Source organism: Corvus hawaiiensis, chromosome 24, assembly GCF_020740725.1.
Source record: "Corvus hawaiiensis isolate bCorHaw1 chromosome 24, bCorHaw1.pri.cur, whole genome shotgun sequence".
Taxonomy (NCBI): Eukaryota; Metazoa; Chordata; class Aves; order Passeriformes; family Corvidae; genus Corvus; species Corvus hawaiiensis.
Window position 1 is genome coordinate 8,326,214 of NC_063236.1, and position 19,431 is coordinate 8,345,644.

A 19,431-nucleotide genomic window follows, 5' to 3' on the forward strand; every position below is an offset into this window, starting at 1 on the left:
GAGCTTCGGAACTCCTCAAAACTGGGCTTTCATCCCCAAACCAACCCGTTAAAAAAATTCCCTCTAGTAGGGAGAAGGTGGAAATCCAGCTCCCTGCTCATTCCACATCCAGTCTGAGGGGCTGGGGGCTCCAGCCCACCTCAGCCCACATGGAAAAACCCCAATTGACCAGCTGGAAATTCCTGTATCCCTTCATATGATCCAGGATTTTCATGGCAGCATCACCAAAAAAACCATACAAATGTGGGGGTTTTTTTTAAATTAAAGATAAAAGTAGGGTGGTGCTTTGGGTTTGGTTTTTTTTTTCAGTTCAGCACAAGGAAATGTTTTGTGCCACAGTGTCAGGGCTGGCAGGTCCCAGGGATGGCCACGAGGGTCCTGCCTGTCCCCTGCCACGTCCTTGGCGGCAGCCAGGCGAGTCCCCATCCTGGCAGCCGATCCAGGCCGCCTTTATTGCCGATGTAAATCAGGGAAGCTCCGCCGGCTTCCAGGAGCTCTGCAGATTTATGCCAACAGCTGACCCGGCATCTCTATTTTCAAATCTAGGGCAGATTGAAATATGCTGCTTTTCAATAATATATTCAGGTTAACGGGGCCTTTCTATTTGAGCAATTAATCTTGCACGGAGCGAGCACCTCCGAGGACAACGTGCGGGGGTTGCTAAGGAGAGGAAAACAAACAGCGTTGTGTAACCGAGCTCTGCGTGTGCCACACTCTGCAGGGATGCGGCAGAGCCGGGGCTCCCAAATCCGGACTGTCTCGAGCCATGGGATGGACGTGGTTCCGCTGCAGAGCGGCCTCAGCTCAGCCTGGGTTGCTGTGAAATGAGGCAAAGCAGAGATATCGAGGTGTAAATCTGTTGGAGCAGGGGAGAGGCAGGGCTGTGCTGGAGGAGCCTTTCCAGAGCATTCCCAGGGTTGTTCCCTGCTCCAGCACGTGCCCAGAGCAGGAGGGAGCCCGAGGGCACCACACTCGTCCCTGGGGGAGTCTGTGCATGGATTCGTGCCACAGGTAAATGGATCCAGCACTGCTGGTGCCACCAAGGAGTTCCCAAACCCGATCCTGCTCTTTCCCGAGCCGTGGGATGGACGTGGTTCCGCTGCAGAGCAGCCTTAGCTCAGCCTGGGTTACTGACAAATGATCCAACGCAGAGGTATCGAGGTTTAAATCCATGGGAGCAAGGGGAGAGGCAGGGCTGTGCTGGAGGAGCCTTTCCAGAGCATTCCCAGGGTTGTTCCCTGCTCCAGCACGTGCCCAGAGCAGGAGGGAGCCCAGGGGCGCCACACACGTCCCCTGGGATGGATTCATCCCGTGTGCATGGATTCGTGCCACAGGTAAATCCAGCACTGCTGCTGCCACCAAAGGCTCTTCCCAAATCCGATCCTGCTCTTTCTGCCTCCCTCTCGCTGTCTCCTGCCAAATTTCAGCTTCATCGCCACCGAGTAAACACTGCAAGAGAGGCTCTTCCTGGCTCCAGGCCAGCCAGGTCCAACATTCTCGTGCCCAGGAGGGAATGGGAGCCCGCTGGCAGCCACCAGGGGCAAATCTCCTCCCATTTTCCCGTGCACCTCAGGTCTTCATGTGAATAAATCAGGAAGGAGTTGTTCCCTGGGAGGGTGGGCAGGCCCTGGCACAGGGTGCCCAGAGAAGCTGTGGCTGCCCCTGGATCCCTGGCAGTGTCCAAGGCCAGGCTGGACGGGGCTTGGAGCAGCCTGCGATAGTGGAAGGTGTCCCTGCCCATGGCAGGGGTGGCACTGGGTGGTCCTTAAGGTCCCTTCCCACCCAAACCATTCTGTGACTCTCTGATCCCTTTCTTTGCCCTAAAGTTCAGCAAAGACACAATTTGAAGGCCTGGAATTGCCCCTGTTATTTTTTCCTCTTCCCATTTTCTATTCCCCCATCACCAGCAGCATTCCCAGCATCCCAGATTCACCAGATCCTTGGGATTTGACCCTCAGCTCCTCATTCTTCCAGCACATTAAATTCCAAACCAGCCTGGGCACATTCCTACCAAGTCATCCAGTAACGTGGGACTGGGCTCGTACCCAGGGGGAGGAAAATCTCCAGCTGAAAATTGTCCAATTTTGTGCTTTTTGCCAGAGCTGCCAGGGGCTGGTGGAGGCAGCAGGGGCTGAGCTCTGCAGCACAGCAGGACCTGACTCCGACGGAAACCATTTGGGCTCTTCTGGGAGCTGCATCATTCCATGACACAAATTTCCAGTCGCAAATAGCAACAGGCTCCGGGAGGAGATGCAGGTGGTGGGGCTGTGATTAACGAGCACTGCATCTGTCACTGGAAGTGGGAATGCCACTGGACCAGCCCATGGCAGGGCAGGATTCAGGCTGGCTGAAAACCTGGCTTTTTACAGCATTTTTTCCCCCTTTCTTTCTCTTCCCACAAAAAAAATAATTTCCTTGGGAGCCCGCTAAAAGAGGAGATTTTCCTGGTTCCTGTTGCAGCAGCAAAATCCCAGCGTGTGAGGAGCCAGCCCCACTCCTACCACCATGAAATCCAGGTAATGACCCAGAACTGCTGGGAATTAGCGTTTCATTCTCCTGGCCCTGGCAGAGAGCTCCCTGATGGAAATTGATTCCTGGCTTTTCCCTCTGCCATTTCACACGCCCGAACATCTTCGTTTTACCCGCCAGGGAATTCCGGCCACAGGGCCGCACACAGATGGCCCCGGGAAGCACCTGGTTAATTAATGGGGTGTTAATGAGCGCCTGGGGCACGGCAGGGGCGGGACAGGCCAGGAGTGTGACAGGGACACCCTGTGAATGTGGCAGTGACACCCCAGGAGTGTGGCAGGGACACCCTTTACATGCAGAAGGGACAGCCCTGAATGTGGCAGGGACACCCCATGAGTGCGACAGTGACATCCCACAAACGTGGCAGGGACAGCCCATGAGTATGACAGGGACACACCATGAATGTGGCAGGAACAGCCCATGAGTGTGGCAGGGACATCTCTGACTGTGGCAGGGGCACCCTGTGAGTGTGTCAGGGACAGCCCATGAACATGGGTGAACTCAGGGACAGCCCCTGAGTGTGACAGGGACACCGTGTACTTGCAAATGGGACACCTCTGAGTGTGGCAGGGGTGCCCTGTGAATGTGACAGGGACACTCCATGAATATGCCAGGGACACCCGTGAGTGCGGCAGGGCCACCCTGTAAATGTGACAGTGACACCCAAAGAGGGTGCCAGGCAGGGACACCCCCTGAGTGTGACAGGGACACCGAACGAGTGTGACAGGGACACTCCCTGAGTGTGACAGGGACACCGAACAGCACAGCAGCTCCTGTCCCGTGCCCACACCAGGGACACGCTCTGGGATGTGACCCGAGGTGTGGATCTGGGTCCATCCCGGCGGTGCCAGCCCCAAAGCCACCGTGCCCTTGACGGGTTCCAGCACCCCAAACTCCCGGTGATTGTCCCCAGTGGGAGCTCCCCGGTTTAATCTGATCCAGCCCCACCCCACCGCCCAGTTTGGGGCTATTTGGGTAAAACCCCGCTGCCAACCGCGGCACACGGGGATCGCCGGCGGCGGGGACGGGCCGGTCCTGGATGTCCAAGCCCTTCCCTCGGCCAGGCAGAGCGAGGCACTGACCCAGGTAAGGCTCAGGCAGCTCCAGGGACGGCACTGCGAGGCAAAAGAAAGTTTTTCAACCCTCCTTCACCTCTGCAGCTGCAAAGGAATTGGGGGAAATCCGCTTTTCCCATATTCCGTTCCTGCGGTGTGTGTGGGAAGCAGAACTCGGCGGGGCTGGGTCACATTTAAAGCAGGACTGAGCTGGGATTTGTCTCCGTTTTCAGTCGTTTCCTGGTTCTGTGGCTAATTAAGAGTGCCATAAATTGTCAGATGAAGGAATTGGTTGGTGCCTGGGGTGTTTGTTCCTCGGTGAGGTGGGAGTCGGCTCCCACCGCATTCCCAAACACGTTGTGGTGTGCTAACAACAAGAACAATTAGCTGAGGGTGCAGCCGGGTGTTAACTGCGAACTGAAATCCCACCCAGAGCCTGTTCAGGTCAGTCCTATCCTCTACTCCCTGTTTTCCTGAGCAGTGCTCCGGGCTCCGGGACATTTCCCTGGCTCAGGGACTGCTCCGTGCTCCTCTTGCATTCCTAAATCCCAAACCTTCCCAGGTGCATTTTGTGCTCGTGCTGACAGCACAGAACTGCGCTCCTGGCGGCCCCTGTGTGGCAGCCCTGACGAATGTTAATTGGGGTTTGATTCCGGGATGGATCCGGAGGGAAGGGGGTTTTGGGGAGGACGGAAGAGTGGCAGGTTCGGAGCTCTGCAGGGGAAGATAGGGGACAAGCACTGAATTCTGGATGTGTCCTGGTGTTACCCTGCGTTGGGTGGGAATGTTTTTATTGTTAAAGCAATTTTCCCTTGGTTTTATCCTAGAGGCAGCCCGTGAGCAAATCCAGAAACTCCCCCTGAGCCTCAGCTCACCCCTTGCACAGGTGGGAGTCCCCTCTGCTGTGGGCTCCTGGAGCACTTCAAGCCGCTGGAATGATTTTTCTTTCATAGACCTCTTTCAAAAGAGAAATTAAAATAGAAATCCACGGTGAAAAATCATGGGCAAGTCTGAACGGAGTTTGGGTTTTCATCCTGAGGGCAGCAGAGGAGGGGGAGCAGCTCCAGGAGGCGCCTCAGAGCCTGCCAGTCTCGGGAGCAGGGATGGGGACAGCCCCTGCAGCCCTGTCTGCTCACAGTCCTCCCACCTCGCAGGAATATTGCAGGGAGCTGTGAAAGAGTGGGAAAATCAGGGGGGAAAATGTCCCAGACTGGAATAATCCCCATTTCAGAGAGGGGCAGAGGGGACTAAACACATTAAATCCTGTCCATCTGCCTTGGGGGCTGAAGTGGAACACGGAATTAGAGGATGGAAGTAGGGAAAAAAATGTCCTTTAAAAGTGATGCTGGGATTTTGTTTTTAACTTAGAGCCGGAAAAAGGAGACGTTGAGCCCCTGAGGGAGGATGTGGGCTTACACCGTGGGCTTCACCGTCCTGCCCCACGTCGGAGGTTTCCTTGGCTGGTTCCTCAACCGGAAGGAAATCCCAGCGTGGTACGAGAAGCTGAAAAAGCCTTCCTGGTGCCCATCCCGCAGAGTGTTCCCTGTGGCCTGGACCGTGCTGTACACGGGCATGGGGTGAGTGCTGAGACCGCTGCCTCCCGTCCTGCTGCCCCTGGCACAGCCACAGCAGCCCTGCCAGGCTCTGCCCGGGGGTTTGGGGTATCCTGGACCAGCAGGGAATGTCAGGTGTGAGCCTGGCACTGCGCTAGCGGAGGCACAGCTTGGGGGAGGTGCCACAACCAGCCATGGCACTGGGCAGGGGACAGGATCCACTCAGGTGTGGGGCAGGGGAGGTTTGGGAGGAGCGAGGGACATGGAATCATAGAACGAAACCATGGAATAGCCCGAGCTGGAAGGGCATCATCCAGTCCAACTCCAGGCCCTGCACAGACACCCCAAAATCCCACCCTGGGCATCCCTGGCAGCGCTGTCCAAACGCTCCTGGAGCTCTGGCAGCCTCGGGGCCGTGCCCATTCCCTGGGGAGCCTGGGCAGTGCCCAGCACCCTCTGGGGGAAGAACCTTTCCCTGATACCCAACCTAAACCTCCCCTGAGCTGTTCCCTGGGTCCTGTCCCTGCTCCCAGAGAGCAGCTCAGTGCCTGACGTGGATGCTGCTGTGCAAACACAGCTCTCCTGCAAACCCCCGGCGGGGAAAACGCTCCTCTGGCCCTCCCAAGGGTGGCTGCGGGCACTAACGAGTGTCCCTCCTCACAGCTACGCCTCCTACCTGGTGTGGAACGACCTGGGTGGCTGCAGCAGCAAGGCCATCGTCCCCCTGGGGCTCTACGGGGCTCAGCTGGCGCTGAACTGGGCATGGCCCCCCTTGTTCTTTGGTGCCCGCAACCTGAACATGGTAACTGGGGCTTTTCAGCCGGGTTTGGGGTGCTTTGGAGCGGTGCTGAGGAGAATTATGTGACCGTACAGGGAGCTTTAGCCCAGCTCCAGCTGCCCGTGCCCCCGGACAATGGTATCAGCCCCCTCCAGCCTCGGGCCGCTCTGATAGCCAGGTGGGAGATGGGGCCGGGCAGCGCCAGGGCTGCACCCCCCAGTTAAGGGTCCGGGCTGGGAGATAAAGTCCTTTGGGGGGTCACACCCTGAGCGACAACAGCACTGTCGGCATCCCCGGCGGGGAGCAGCTGCCGGGGGCTTATCGGGCACAGCCAGGGCGGGGCTGGGGCACTGCCACACCCGGGCTGGGCCACCAGGCACTGCCTCAGGTGCCAGAGCCTGAAGTGACAGGGGCACAGATGGGGATTTGCGTTTCCACCAGGATGTTGCCACTCTGGGGGTGAAAGGTGGCATTGGAAAGTTGGTTCAGTGGCCACGGCCACCACCAGGAGCGGGTTCTGTCGTCAGCAAAGGGGACGCGCGCCGTGACCAGGGTGTTAATCTGCGGGACTCGATAATGAGCAGAGAAGAGCACATTAATTAGTCTCAGCCCCCGGTGTGACACACTCAGATCCCTCTGATTGGAGCCCAGGGACGATGTCCTGGGGTTTGGGATCGCCCCAGCGCGAACACCCCCATCCCTGTCCCACCTCCCCACAACCTGGCCCGGGATATTTTGGCGGTGCCGGGCGGGGCTGTGCCGCTCTCCCGAGCCTGCAATCACCGTGTTCTCTCTGCCGCAGGCCCTGATCGATATCCTGCTCCTGGACGGGCTGGCCATAGGCACCGCGTGCTCCTGGTACCGCATCAACTCGGTGGCAGCGCTGCTGCTGCTGCCCTACCTGGGCTGGCTGGCCATGGCCACCTGCCTCACCATCCGCATCTGGAAGGACAACCCCGAGCAGAAGCCGGGCAAGAGCGACTAAACCGAGGCGTTTGGCACAACGAAACTGTCCTGAGGTGAACCAAGGTGTAAGAATTCGGGGGGTTCATTTTGGGACTTGCCTCCTCCCCCTCCTCCTCCTCCTCCTCCTCTCAGCTCCACCGTGGCTCTGTGAGAGGTTTGCACCATTCCTTCCTTTAAGGGGTCTGGGCAGCCTGACGGGGTTTTCTCCAGCGGGTTTGGGGGCTACAGCTGCTCCCTGTCCTTAAAGCCACCAGGTCAAATTCCAGCAGCCAAATGATCTGGCATAATTCAGGCTGGGAACCCCGGGCACCCCTCACCACTGCCACCACCCCCCGAGAGCTGAGCTTGGTCACACACGTGGCAAATCCCATCTCCTCTGCTGGGACCAAACCAAAATGCCCTTCACCTCTGCACACCCATTTTTTAAGAACTTGATTTTATTTTTAATCTCTTTATTTTTAAAAAGAAATGACTTGATTTTTTAAAAAGAAATTATTTGATTTTTTAAAAATGACTTGATTTTTTTAAAAAGAAATTACTTGATTTTTTTAAAAGAAATTACTTGGGTTTTTTTTCAATTACTTGATTTTTAAAAGAAATTACTTGGGGTTTTTTTAATTACTTGATTTTTTAAAGAAATTACTCCATTTTTTAAAATAAATTTCTCGATTTTTCACTCGTTGTGCCGTTGCTTCGTGTTCCTGTATCCCCTGGTTTGTGCTTCAGCTCTTTATCTGCCAGCAGGGATGGGGCTGGTTCTGCTGGTGGATGGAGATTGGGTTTTGCCTCCTGTTTGGGGAGCATCCCACTCCTTCCCCTCCCTGCTCCAGGATAAAGCAGCAGTGAGCAGCATGCAAATGCTTCTCCCAAGAGGAAATTCCTCTCTTCCACCTCAGCGTGCCATTCCTCATCAGAACTGAAAAACTCACACCAGTGCCTTTGAAGAAAACATTTCATTTTGTTCTTTTTCTCAAGTGCAGAGACACGAGAATCTGTAAAATTTGTGAGGCTGCTCCCACTGCCTGGAAGGCTGTAATTAATTATTTAATTGGCAAAAAGCCCCGACAAAGTCTGTCAGGTGCAGTGCAAGTGCCTCATCCCAGAGCATTTCCATTCCGTCATTAATCAGGAAAGGTTAAAATCCAAGGAATTCCAAAGGAATGGGATGGAATCAGACACAAGGGGTGCATGGACTCATCCTTGTCCATCCCTTACCCCGGCCTTTTGTAGAAACCTGAGCTCTGGGGTCTCCAGACAGAATTTATGTTATTTTGAATTGCTAAAAGCATGAAATGTGAAGAGAAGGGGCACGTGGATCATCTTCCTGGCACTGGCTGTAATTGGGGCTGTAATTGGGGGTGGGGGGTACCCCAAAGGGGGTGGGAGGGCTTTGCTGGGGCTGTAACATAAATTGTATTCGCTTTGAATAAAAAGAAGCTATTGGGGATTTTTGGGAGAATAAAGAAATAAATCCCAGTTATTCTCGCTGTATTGGTTCCAAAAGCTCACAGGATCAAGGGAAGGGGATTGGGAAGGCTCCACAGGTGGATTCATTCCTGGGGCGGGTTGGGAGTGCATGGCCCAGGCGGGTTTGGACCCCAAAAGTGCCCAAGGCCCCTCCTTGGGGACAGCAGGGCCACATTCCCTTGGGGACATCTCCCTGAGGGGCTCCTCTGTCCTGTCACCCCAGCCCCGAGGTGAGCAGGACAATTCCTGGCTCTGGGCTCCTCCTTGACTCACATCGAGCTGGATTTTGGGAGATGCTGGATGTTCCTGGATCCAGCTCAGGCAGAGCTGGGGCCTCAGCACCACCGAGAATTGAACCCCAGGAGCTGAGAGCAGCTGGAATTTGTAGTTCCTCATAAAATTGGGTGATTCTGATCCATTCTTTTTCCCCCTGGCTCAGGCTACCTTTTCCCAGGGCTGCTGCCAGCCCAGGGCTGTGCTCTCCCAAGGAAAAGCTGCAGGAAAAGGCCGTGGAGCAGCTGAGGCTGGGAGCAGGAGCAGCCCCACAAAGCTCTGCCAGCAGCACTGGAGACATCAAAAGCTGCTTTACAAAAAAAAAAAGAAATAAAAAAGAAATCCTTTAACACTTCAGGGCTTTCTTTTCTGTGTTACCACTGTGCTTATTTACAGCTCCTGTGTCTCCCATGCCCAAGGACAGGTAAATGGGAATTATTTCTCCCTCCAATGAAGGCGGGGTCTGGCTGCACATTGGATTTGGGGGAGTCAAGGCTGATTTAGGCTCAGTCCATCCTGTCCTCAGGGAACAGGGATGAGCAGGGCCATCCAGAGAGGCCAGGAGGGATTAAATGAACCTTTATCTCCTTTTGGAAAGGGGAGAGAATTATTTAAATCACATTTAAATTGGTGGCTCTCGATCTGGCTCATACCTGCAACTCTTTAATAACATTTCCAATTAAATAGATGAATGCATATTTGATCAGCTTTCATAAATTGGGTCTATTTCCTCTTCGCACTTTTTTTTCTGCAGGCAAAGGAAAATCTGAAATCAAGATTAATAGATTTTCCCCCACGTTTGCCCTCCCCATTTTCCCAGCTGCTGGGACTGGCTGCCTTGTTCTTGTTTTCCTTCCAGTTTCTCCTCCTCCTCCCTGCCCACCTGTAAGAGCAGCAGGAGCTTTTCTTTGCCTCCTACCTCTTCTTACAGGCAGCAAAAATAGCAAATGTTCCTCCCTGTGCTATCCAGAGCAGCTTGAAATCAATCGGGAAAATTAAATTCAGCGAGAAACCCTCCTGTATTAATATTTAAAGCATCATTTGGTGCATTTGCTGTTTAAACAGATACACTGAGCCCCCTTGCATGAAAATAACTTTAATGACATTTCAAAGTCATCTGGAGGGTTTCTTGCCCAGACTGAGCAGCACAGCCCCAAACCAGCCTTGGTTTCACAGAATCCTGGATTGGTTTGGGATGGAAGGCGACTTCAGGATCGTCCCATCCCACCCTCTGTCGTGGCAGGGACACCTCCCACTGTCCCAGGTTGCTCCAAGCCCCGTCCAAGCTCGTGTTTGTCCAGCCCCAACTGCAGACCAGCCCTTGGACAGGGCACAATGTCCCAGCCCAGGGATGTGCCGTGGTCCCCATGACTCCTGAGGGGCTCCCGGTGGCTCCCAAGGGCTGGTGGCACTCGGAGCCGCCTCTCTGGTGGCACCCGTCACTCCAGACTCCAGCCCCTCTCTCCAGGAGGAGGAATTTCCCATTAAACTGAGGGTGCCCCTCGGGCCCAGTGGTCGCTCCCTGGATGCTGCAGCCTCAGGATTTGTGCACAGCCAACCAACTCCTCCTCCTGCCTTTCCCTTTCCCTTTCCTTTCCCCTTTCCTTTCCTTTCCTCTCCTCTCCTCTCCTTTTTCCTTTCCTTTCCCCTTTCCTTTCCTTTCTCTTTCTCCTTTCCTTTCCCCTTTCCTTTCTCCTTTCCTTTCCTTTCTCCTTTCCTTTCCTTCCCCTCCCCTTCCCTCACCCCATGATTCCCCAGCTGTCCCAGCACTCTGGCTGCAGCAGGACGGAGCTTTCCCTGAGTTGCCGCAGCCTGGAGCTGTGCTAGAGCACCCAGTGAGGCGCCAGCCAGGGTTTGGCACCTCTGTGCAGGTGACACAGCCACCCTGCCAGGCCCTGCCCCGGCTCTGGGTGCTGCAGGACCAAAATTCCTGTGCTCGGAGCAGCTCCAGCAGGGCTGGAGCTCTCTTTCCCCCAGAGCTGCTCCCAGGAAACGGCGGCAGGAGCTCGCATGCTGCTGGGAGCTGTCATTAACTCCCAGTTGGGCTTGGAATTAATTGGGGAGGCAGCGGCGCCTGCCAAGGCTCCTCATGTGCAGGGGTGTGAGGATTGAGCCAGGGAGGGTTTGGCTGGGAAGATAAGGCAGGTACAGAGGTGAGAGCATCCCTCAGCTGGGGCTCAGCCCAGCTGGAGCAGCTTACACCGGGATTTGGGCACTGCCCAGCTCAACCTCGTGGGACAGGAGCGTTTCCAGCCCTTCCTTGAAACCTTTGTGGTGCTGAGGCAGGAGGAGAGGGACAGGTGAGAACCCTGAAGGGAGGGAGGAAGGAAGGGAAGCTGTCAGTGTTTATTTATTTATTTGTCCCGTGGTTACAGCTGGAAAAAGCAGGAGGGGGCTGGCTGCCAGACGATGTCTCTAGGGAGATGTTTTGTTAGTGCCACCAGCTGTCCCCTCGGCATGGAGAGCACGGCTGAGCCATGACTCACCCGGCCAGGCTCTTATTTCACTCTCACATCTATCCCAAAATGTTCCTCCGGCCCCAGAATGCCATAAAAGCGGCCTTTTCCTGGCACGGCCTGTGGCAGGCAGGTGTGGGAGATGGGGAAAGGGAACAGGCAGGTTAAATCCGGGAATTCCTGCTGCAAGGAGAGGGACAGCACACGACCTGCAGGGGACACAGGCCCAGGGATAAGCAGAGATCCCTGTTTAGGAGATAAAAGCCATCAGAGTGCTCAGAGGTGCCTCTAAAGTCACTGGAGAAGCTGCTCTGGACTTGGATGGATGAAGGATCCTCAGTATCCATAAATCCAGCAAAGCCTGGAAGCTTCTCCCAGCACAGGCTGTCCCTTAGCCCTGTCCTGGGTGTCCCCTGTGGCTGAGCTGTGACCCCCCCGGCAGGGCTCTGTCTGTGAGGGGCTGAGGGAGCTGGGAAAGGGGCTCAACCTGGAGAAAAGGGGGATCAGGAGGGACCTTGTGGCTCTGCACAACTCCCTGACAGGAGGGGGCAGCCGGGGGGGATTTGGGATCTGCTCGCAGGGAACAGGGACAGGAGGAGAGGGAACAGCCTCAGGCTGGGCCAGGGGAGGCTCAGGGTGGACAGCAGCAGGAATTTCCTCATGGAAAGGGTTGGAAAGGGCTGCCCAGGGAGGTTTGGAGTGCCCATCCCTGGAGGTGCCACCTGGACGTGGCACTGAGTGCTCAGGGTGGGGATCGAGCACAGGAGGGACTCGATGATCCCGGAGGGATTTTCCAGCCTCGGTGATCCTGGGATTTTATGAACAAATTCAGAGCCAGCTGGAGAAAATATTAAATCAATGGGGACAGGGACAGGTGCAGGGGAAGCTCAGTACAAACTCTGGCTGGCAGGTGCATGATTTGGGGTCCCCTGAGCGCTGCTGGGAGGCCCCTCTGTGAGCCCCTGGGGACACGTTTGGGGTCACAAACAGCCACCAGAGCCCTCACCCACCCCCAGCTCCAACACAGCAGCTCCGTGGTGCCCTTTTATATTTTTGGCTGCAGTGGGGGGAGGATCGTGGCTGTTCCAAGCGCTGCCCTAGAAGGAGCTGGGAAGCAGCTGGGAAGGGCTGGAGAGAGGGGGAGCCTCGGTGCCACATTCCCCAGATTAGATTAGAGCTCAGCCCCTGGAGGGGCCAGACTAAAGCTGCAGCAAAGCTGGGACCTCAGCCATGAAGAGCTTCCAAAAATAAAGCAGAGTGGGTCAGAGGGACTGGAGAGGGGCTGAGATGCTGCTTGAAAATATCAGGATTAGGAGGAAATGAGCTGTCAGTCATTGGGAGAGGATTCCCACCCCAAAAGCAGCCCCTGAAATGTCAGAGGTGACAGCAATCGGCCAGAAGAGGTGGAACTTGAGCGTTGTCACCACGCAGGAGGCAAAACACCACCCCTGCCCTGCAGGAAAGTATTTTAGGCTTAAAAAGAAATAAAACCCTGCACCGTGGAAGATATATGTTCCATGGATAGGATGTCTTGGAATTAGTCAAATCCTTGGTTGGGCTGTCACCACAGAGCTCCAGGTGCCAGCTCTGTCACCTAAACAACACCAACTAAACAACAACTCCTCAAAGGGGTGCTCTGTCCCCAAAAACTGCATCCATGGTGGCACCGAGGAAAAGCTCCGAAGGATATCCAGCACGGCAAGGCAGGGTGATGGCAAGGGGGCTGGGAAGAACAGCCAGAACTAATTATCCGTGATAATTTATTATTCATTTTCTCTGGTAATAAATGACCTGCCCGATGGCGTGGATTTATTTCACTTTGTGGTGGTGCAGCCTCCTCACAAGGCTCCAGAGAGCTGAATTGAACAGGATCACAAAGCAGGTATTCCCACTGATTTGATTTTTATGGAATACCTCTTCTCCTTCTCAAACGAAGAGCAAGTTTTTCCACCGACACTGACTGAATACTCCATCAAACACAGCTGAATATTCCATCTTTACTCCAGGTTTGCTGGTGGTGCGTTCTGAGCTAAGTGCAGAGCCCACAGTTCTGCAGGTTTTGATTTCCAATGTGCTCTGATTCCAAAATCCTGCACTGCCACACTTTTCCCTTTTCCTTTGCCCCGTGGCATGGCCAGGATTGGTCCCTGGGAGAACCTCACCCAGGTTTTTATTAAGCTTGGCTCAGGTGGGATTGATGCAAACTGTAAATGATTGAAATGGAGAGTGAGAAGCTGGGATAATTTCATACAATCCTGAAGGAAACACAAAAGAGAGGGAAAACCCCTCCAGCCCAGATATGTCCCAGTGAACTGGGAATTTATGGAACACTCAGAATTTATGGGGAGGAAAAACACAGAACAATGGGAGAAGCAGCACTGCTGCCCACTGGGAATTCCACCTGGGCTTTCAAATATTTGGGACAAGGTTCTGGCTTGGATTTACAGCTCCAACGAGGAGATTTCCCCCTCAGAGTCCTGGATAAGCAGGGTGGGAGGAACCACGGGTCTCCTGCTGGGATGCTCCAGGTGATCCACGAAGCCAAACCAGCCAAACCCAGGGATTTTCCACCAAAACAGCCACGACCCCTTCCCCTCCTGCCTGAGCTAGGCCAGGCTGAGCTGGTCCTTCAAGGTCAGCGATGGAATCCACTGGCAGAGGAGGGAGAGGGCTGGAGGAGCAGGGAGGTGCCCCTTGCCAGCCGTCTGTCACCCCAAGGGATAAATACACGCTTGAGCTTCCAGGATTTTCCATCAGGGAAAATTATGGGCTCATCCCGCCCACTGCGAAGTTGTCACTTGGTTTGCAATTAAAAGGGGAGCAAGAGGGACTGCTGAAAGGAGCTGGAGAGAGCAAGGGAAGGAGGTGACACCTGAGAGCCCTGGGTCACCCAACCCCGTCCAGCCCCTGCCGCTGCCGCTTTGTTCCATATTTAGGTCCTGACAACTGTGCCTGGGGCAGGAACTCCCAGCCCTGTTTTCCCTCCTCCCTCAGCTCCCAGAGCTCTCAGAAATTGCTCTTTCTCTCTCCCAGTGGCCACGGCTCGGTCCCAGTGTCCTGAGGAAGATGGCAGAGAAGCAGGAGGAGCCCAGCAATGCCCAGAACGGGGAACCCGACAACGCCGAGGAGGGAGAGGGGAAGAAGAAGAAGGTGAAGAGGGAGGACCTGCCACCCTTTGAGATTGTGACAGGGTAAGAGATAGGGATTTAAATATAGAATTGGGGGTGTTCAGAGAGCTCTGCCTCAGCTTTTATGTGGGGCAACACAAGCAGCATCTTCTGGTGGTGCGTTTCTGAAGAGCCTGAAATGGTTTGGATTCGTGTGGGGTTCTGTTCTAAGTTTTGCTGACTTTTAGAGGATGGACTCCCACCAGGCAGGCACAGAAATCCACTTGTTTTATAGGAACAGCTCTGTTTCTGCAGCGCTGGCTCCCTCCCAGCCCTGCTGGTGGGATGGGGACGGAGGTGTTGGCTTTAATGAGAGCTCGGTATTGATTTCTTGCTGTGATCAATGGCTCTTGTCTGAGAGTTTCTCCACCTGTGGATCAGGAAAAACACACCTTGATCAGGAAAATCACCCTATGGCTGCTTGGCTTGATGGGCCTGAGGGTCAGATTTTTCAAGAGACCTAAAGGTTCCTATTTTCAAGAGCTCCACAGCCACAGCTGGAACCCGACTTTCCTAAAGGAACCAAAAAGCCCAGCTAGCAGAAAGGCTCCAAAACAAGAGGCAGTTTTGAAGGCAGCAGGCAGCAGGGAGCCTGGTCTTTGGAAAAGCAGGATATCACAGGGAGCTGGTGGAAGCTGAACTCTCAGCCATAACTGACAGCTGCAAGTAGGAAAAGCCCTCAGTGTTTGCTCCCTCCAAGCGTTCCCAAATGTTCCCCAGAGGAGCAGCAGGATGAGTCCTTCTCCCCTCACATTCCCCTTATCAGTCACCAAAGGAGTGTCCCAGCAAATAAACCAAACCCAGGATTTCTTCCAGCTGCTTAAAAGTAAAGCTCAGACCTCCAAAATATCCCCTGGAATCCCTGTGCCTGTGCCATGGGCTCTGGCAGGAAGGATTCTGCAGGTGAAATTTGGCTGCTTGTTCTGACCAGGTTGAGTGAGGCAGGACAGCACCTCTGTCACAAAATTGGGTTCCATTCCTGCCCAGGAGTGGAAAAATCTCCATTTTCTTCTCAAAATGTGACTGCTGTGAAAAAAAAATCCCTTCTTGGGATGGTCTCTGCCACATACAACCATAGAAATAACAGTGATTAGCTGTGGCTTTTAAGGAAAGAACATCCCTCTGCTAGGAATGGAGCTAAGGCATCAACAGTTGTGGATATAAACCACTGGGAAAAGTTCTGAACACTTCAGACATGTCCTAAAATGAATTTTAAAGAGGAAATTGGGTTTTCCAGCCTTGGAACATTCAACCTGCAGTTAGAAATGCTGAGGGACTGAGCAGGATGTCCAAACTTCCCTGCTAAACCCAAGGCCCTGCGCTCACTACGGCCGAAACACTTCCTCAGCACCATCCTGCAATTAAATCCTTTGTTGGAATGCCATGGGTATCCCAGGATTTGACAGGATTTTCCATCCTGGAAAGGGCAGAGTGAGGAAGCAAAGCAGAAATCCTAAAGGACCCCAAAAGAGGTCCTAAAACCCCAGGGGTTTTTTTACTTTCATTTTAAGAAGCACACTGAGAGTTCAGGCCAGGCCTTGGCCTGGGATCACCACGTGGATTTTTCCAATGATTTACAAATTCCCAGCCAATCAAGGCAGTTGTGTGAGTGCTGAGGAAACACAGCTGCAGCCAGGGAAGAAGCACTTAAACCCAATTATGTTGCATTTCAGCTTTAGCCCTCGGATTAGGGGCATCTCAGGACTGCCAGCCAAGTTCTCACTCTGCTGCTTATAGCTCCAGGAGGAGTCTGGCTTCCAGGAAACTCTGGGAAGCCAATTACTCTCTTTAAGAATATTATCCCATTTCTTTTTTGGCTGAACACAGAGCTGGATGCCTGTAATCCCAATCTGGGGACATTTCCTGACATATTTATTTCCACTTTCCCCAGGTGTAAATGAGGCTCCTTGTAGGAGTAATTCCTTGGGCCTTGTTACTCTCTCCAATAATCCACATTTTAATTCCCTCATTAGAAGTTTTGCTTCCCTTCTGTCTGACAGTGCCAGGGTCACACTGGGCAGCTGCTCTTTCCTCCAGCCCACCTGGTTTCAGCAACTTCAATCCCAGACTGAGGATTCTGCCTCAAATTTTCCACTTTTTTTGGTCTCAGTGTGATCTAACACTTTGCTACCCAGGGAAAACTTTGATAAATTAGGTTGGAGCATTTAGAAATCGCTGAAAAAAAGCCATTTAATGATGCTTTTCAGAGCAGTTGGAGGAGGAAGGTTTCAATTTTGACCTTTCCTATCCTCAGGTGAGCTGTTTCACCCCAGCCTGGTGTCAGAGCAGGGGTTTATATTGAGAATAATGTGGGAACTCAGTGCCTGTGAACAGCTTTTAAATGATTTCCATACACATTTTCACTCTCCACAACCCCCTGACAGGAGGTTGAAGCCAGGTGGGGATCAGCCTCTTCTCCCAGACACCAGGATGAGGGGAAACAGCCTCAAACTGTGCCAGGGGAGGTTCAGGTCGGACATCAGGGGGAATTTCTTCATGGAAAGGGTTGCCAGGCTTTGGAATGAGCTGCCTGAGTGTGGTTTATATTCCTGATTGGAACGTTATTAATTGAACTAATGCAGATTCCGTATTGCTGGGAGCAGAGATGGAGGTGAACATCCCAGCTAAGCTCAGGCACACGCCGAGATAAGCAATAAAATCCATCTGGAAGGGCTGGCTAAATCCAGCTCCCAGTCAATCCATCCTGAGTCAATCCATCCTGGAGCAGGTTGCTGCTGCTTCAGCTGTTCCATCAAAACCCAGAGCCAACCTCCTCACTGCTGTGACCCCTTTGCTGTCAGAGAGTTAAATCAGGGATGAAACTCCCTGTGCCTCTGATATATTTAAAAACCTGATGTTATTGTGAAACAACTCATTGCAGACATGGCTCTGGAATGGGTGTCTCATGTCTGCCCTTCAAAAAATCATTAATTAAAGAATCATTACCCAAAGAGCCACAGGATACAAAGTAGGAAAGCACTATTCTTGGAAGCACGTGCATTTTTTCCTACTCTTTTCCATCCCACTCCCTTCCCCTGTCTCCAGAGCCATCCTGTGAGATGTTCCATCACAAGGTGATCTCTCCTCACTTATCCGGAGCCACAGAAGGAAAGAGCTGGACAATAAATTAAAAGAGTAGATGAAGTTTATCAGTAGGGACTCCAACAGGAAATCCACCTTTTCACAGCAAAGTCGGATTTGATCCTGGATATTTTACAACCTAAACCTTTGAACACAGAGAAATCAGGGGGGATGCAGTGATTTGTCCATGGTCCCACACCGGGGTGACCCACAGGGGTGACCCACTGGTGTGACCCTTGCCTAAATCTGCCTCTGAGCCCCCTCTCTCCTCTCCTCTCCTCAGGGAACGCCTCCCAGCCATCTTCTTCAAATTCCAGTTCAGGAATGTGGAGTACAGCTCGGGCAGGAACAAAACCTTCCTGTGCTACGTGGTGGAGACGCAGGGCAAGGAGTCGGCGACGTGCCGGGGGTACCTGGAGGACGAGCACGCGGCCGCCCACGCCGAGATGGCCTTTTTCAACACCATCCTGCCCACGTGCCAGGCGGGTGCCCGCCACGATGTCACCTGGTACGTGTCCTCCAGCCCCTGCGTCACCTGCGCCGAGAGGATCTGCGAGGCCCTGCGCAAGGACAAGGGGCTGCGCCTCACCATCATGGTGGGCCGGCTCTTCATGTGGGAAGAGCCCGAGATGCAGGCGGCTCTCAGGAGCATGAAGGAGGCCGGCTGCAAGCTGAGGATTATGAAGCCTCAAGACTTTGAGTATGTCTGGAAGAACTTTGTGGAGCAGGAGGAAGGGGAGGAGGCCAAGTCCTTCGTGCCCTGGGAGGATATTCAGGAGAATTTCCAGTACTACGAGGAGAAGCTGGCTGAGATCTTGCACTGAGGCTCAGGTGAGCGAGGGTTCCCAGGGGGGCACTCGTTAACTCTCCTCTCTTTAATTTGGGTTCTGATTTCTCTTACTGTCACTTTCCCCTTCCAGGGGCTCCCCCGTTGCAGATTCCCAAGGGATTTATTGCTTTTCAGTTTTCTCCTCCAGGAACAAAGAATGAAAAAGGTTCCAGGGCCACCAGAACACCTCCCTGTTCTCCACATGGATGATATTCAGCGCAACAGGGAGAGGAATGGAGAGCAAAGGGGATTTTACTCACACCCCCAAGTCTAACCCTAAAGAAACACCACTAAAGGAAATCCCAGTTGTTGCAGAATTCCCTTTTCTGTGGGGTCCTGAAGAGTCACCTCAGAGTCTCTAGGACGTGTCTCTTTTTCCCTCCCTAGGATCAGGAAGGATCCATGAAGAGATGTGACAGACCTGGACACCAGGGACAGTCCTGCTTCCCAAAGCTTTGATTCCAGCAGGATGGAGAGCCAGCCTCTGGAAGACAAGGCCCTGTGGGACTCCGAACACACACACACACGACACAGAGCTCTGGTGTTTGGGATTTTTTTGGGTGTATTTTGTTCCTCCCCCTCCCTGCCCCAACCAAACCCGTGCTGTGGTGAAAGGGATGGCAGTGACCCACAGGCAGGCTGTGGGATCACATTCTGGGAATATTTCATGGCAAAAGACCTTAGAACAAAGCTGCTGGTTAGATAAATGCATTAGAAAGGGGAAAAGAAAAGGATTTAAGGTGAAAAAGAAATTTTCTCCCTCTGTTCTCTTCAATAATCAGAGCTGTGATTTAATTCAGGGCCAACAGCTCTCTTCCAAATCATGATGGAGCCCAAGAACTTATTATCAAACAATGATGTTTGGGATATAAAAGCAAAGTGAAATAAAATGGGAAGCCACTGCAAAAGCCAAAGCACTGTTTATTCCTTCTTCTCTACTTGCAAGAAGTCCTAAATTGAACCTGGCATGTCCGAGTTCAAGGACATCCCGGGACAGCCACACAGGGAATATTTTGTAGCTGGGAAGGGAGAATTAAATGCCAAAACAATTTCCAGAGTACATACAAGTGTTAGAGACCAGGATCATTGTCCATGTAAAACAAAGCTCAGGGGACGCCACCAGCAAGGAACCAGAACTAAAACCCAGACACAACTAAGAGGAAGGACTGAATCCATGAGCAGCCTCAGTGCCTGTTCTGGATCAGCTCATTGCTCCAAATTTCTCTTTGTCCAAGGTTATTTTTCCCAGCTACAGCAATTCCCCACCAAACAGGTTT

The 19,431-nt window shown here is 53.3% G+C and overlaps 1 protein-coding gene across 2 annotated transcripts; it reads left to right on the forward strand.

Moving 5' to 3' along the window:
* Nucleotides 1-3,519: 3,519 nt before the first annotated feature.
* On the forward strand, nucleotides 3,520-19,068 carry APOBEC2 (apolipoprotein B mRNA editing enzyme catalytic subunit 2). Of its 2 annotated transcripts, XM_048328417.1 has the most exons (6): nucleotides 3,520-3,615; nucleotides 4,953-5,161; nucleotides 5,801-5,939; nucleotides 14,111-14,268; nucleotides 17,609-18,156; nucleotides 18,542-19,068. In XM_048328417.1, exons 2-5 carry the CDS (start codon nucleotides 4,989-4,991, stop codon nucleotides 18,147-18,149), a joined length of 1,011 nt encoding a protein of 336 aa, XP_048184374.1. In that variant the 5' UTR covers nucleotides 3,520-3,615; nucleotides 4,953-4,988; the 3' UTR covers nucleotides 18,150-18,156; nucleotides 18,542-19,068. The 2 variants fall into 2 exon arrangements, with proteins under 2 accessions (XP_048184374.1, XP_048184372.1); XM_048328415.1 differs by lacking the exons at nucleotides 3,520-3,615; nucleotides 4,953-5,161; nucleotides 5,801-5,939 and adding an exon at nucleotides 13,910-14,013.
* Nucleotides 19,069-19,431: the final 363 nt, after the last annotated feature.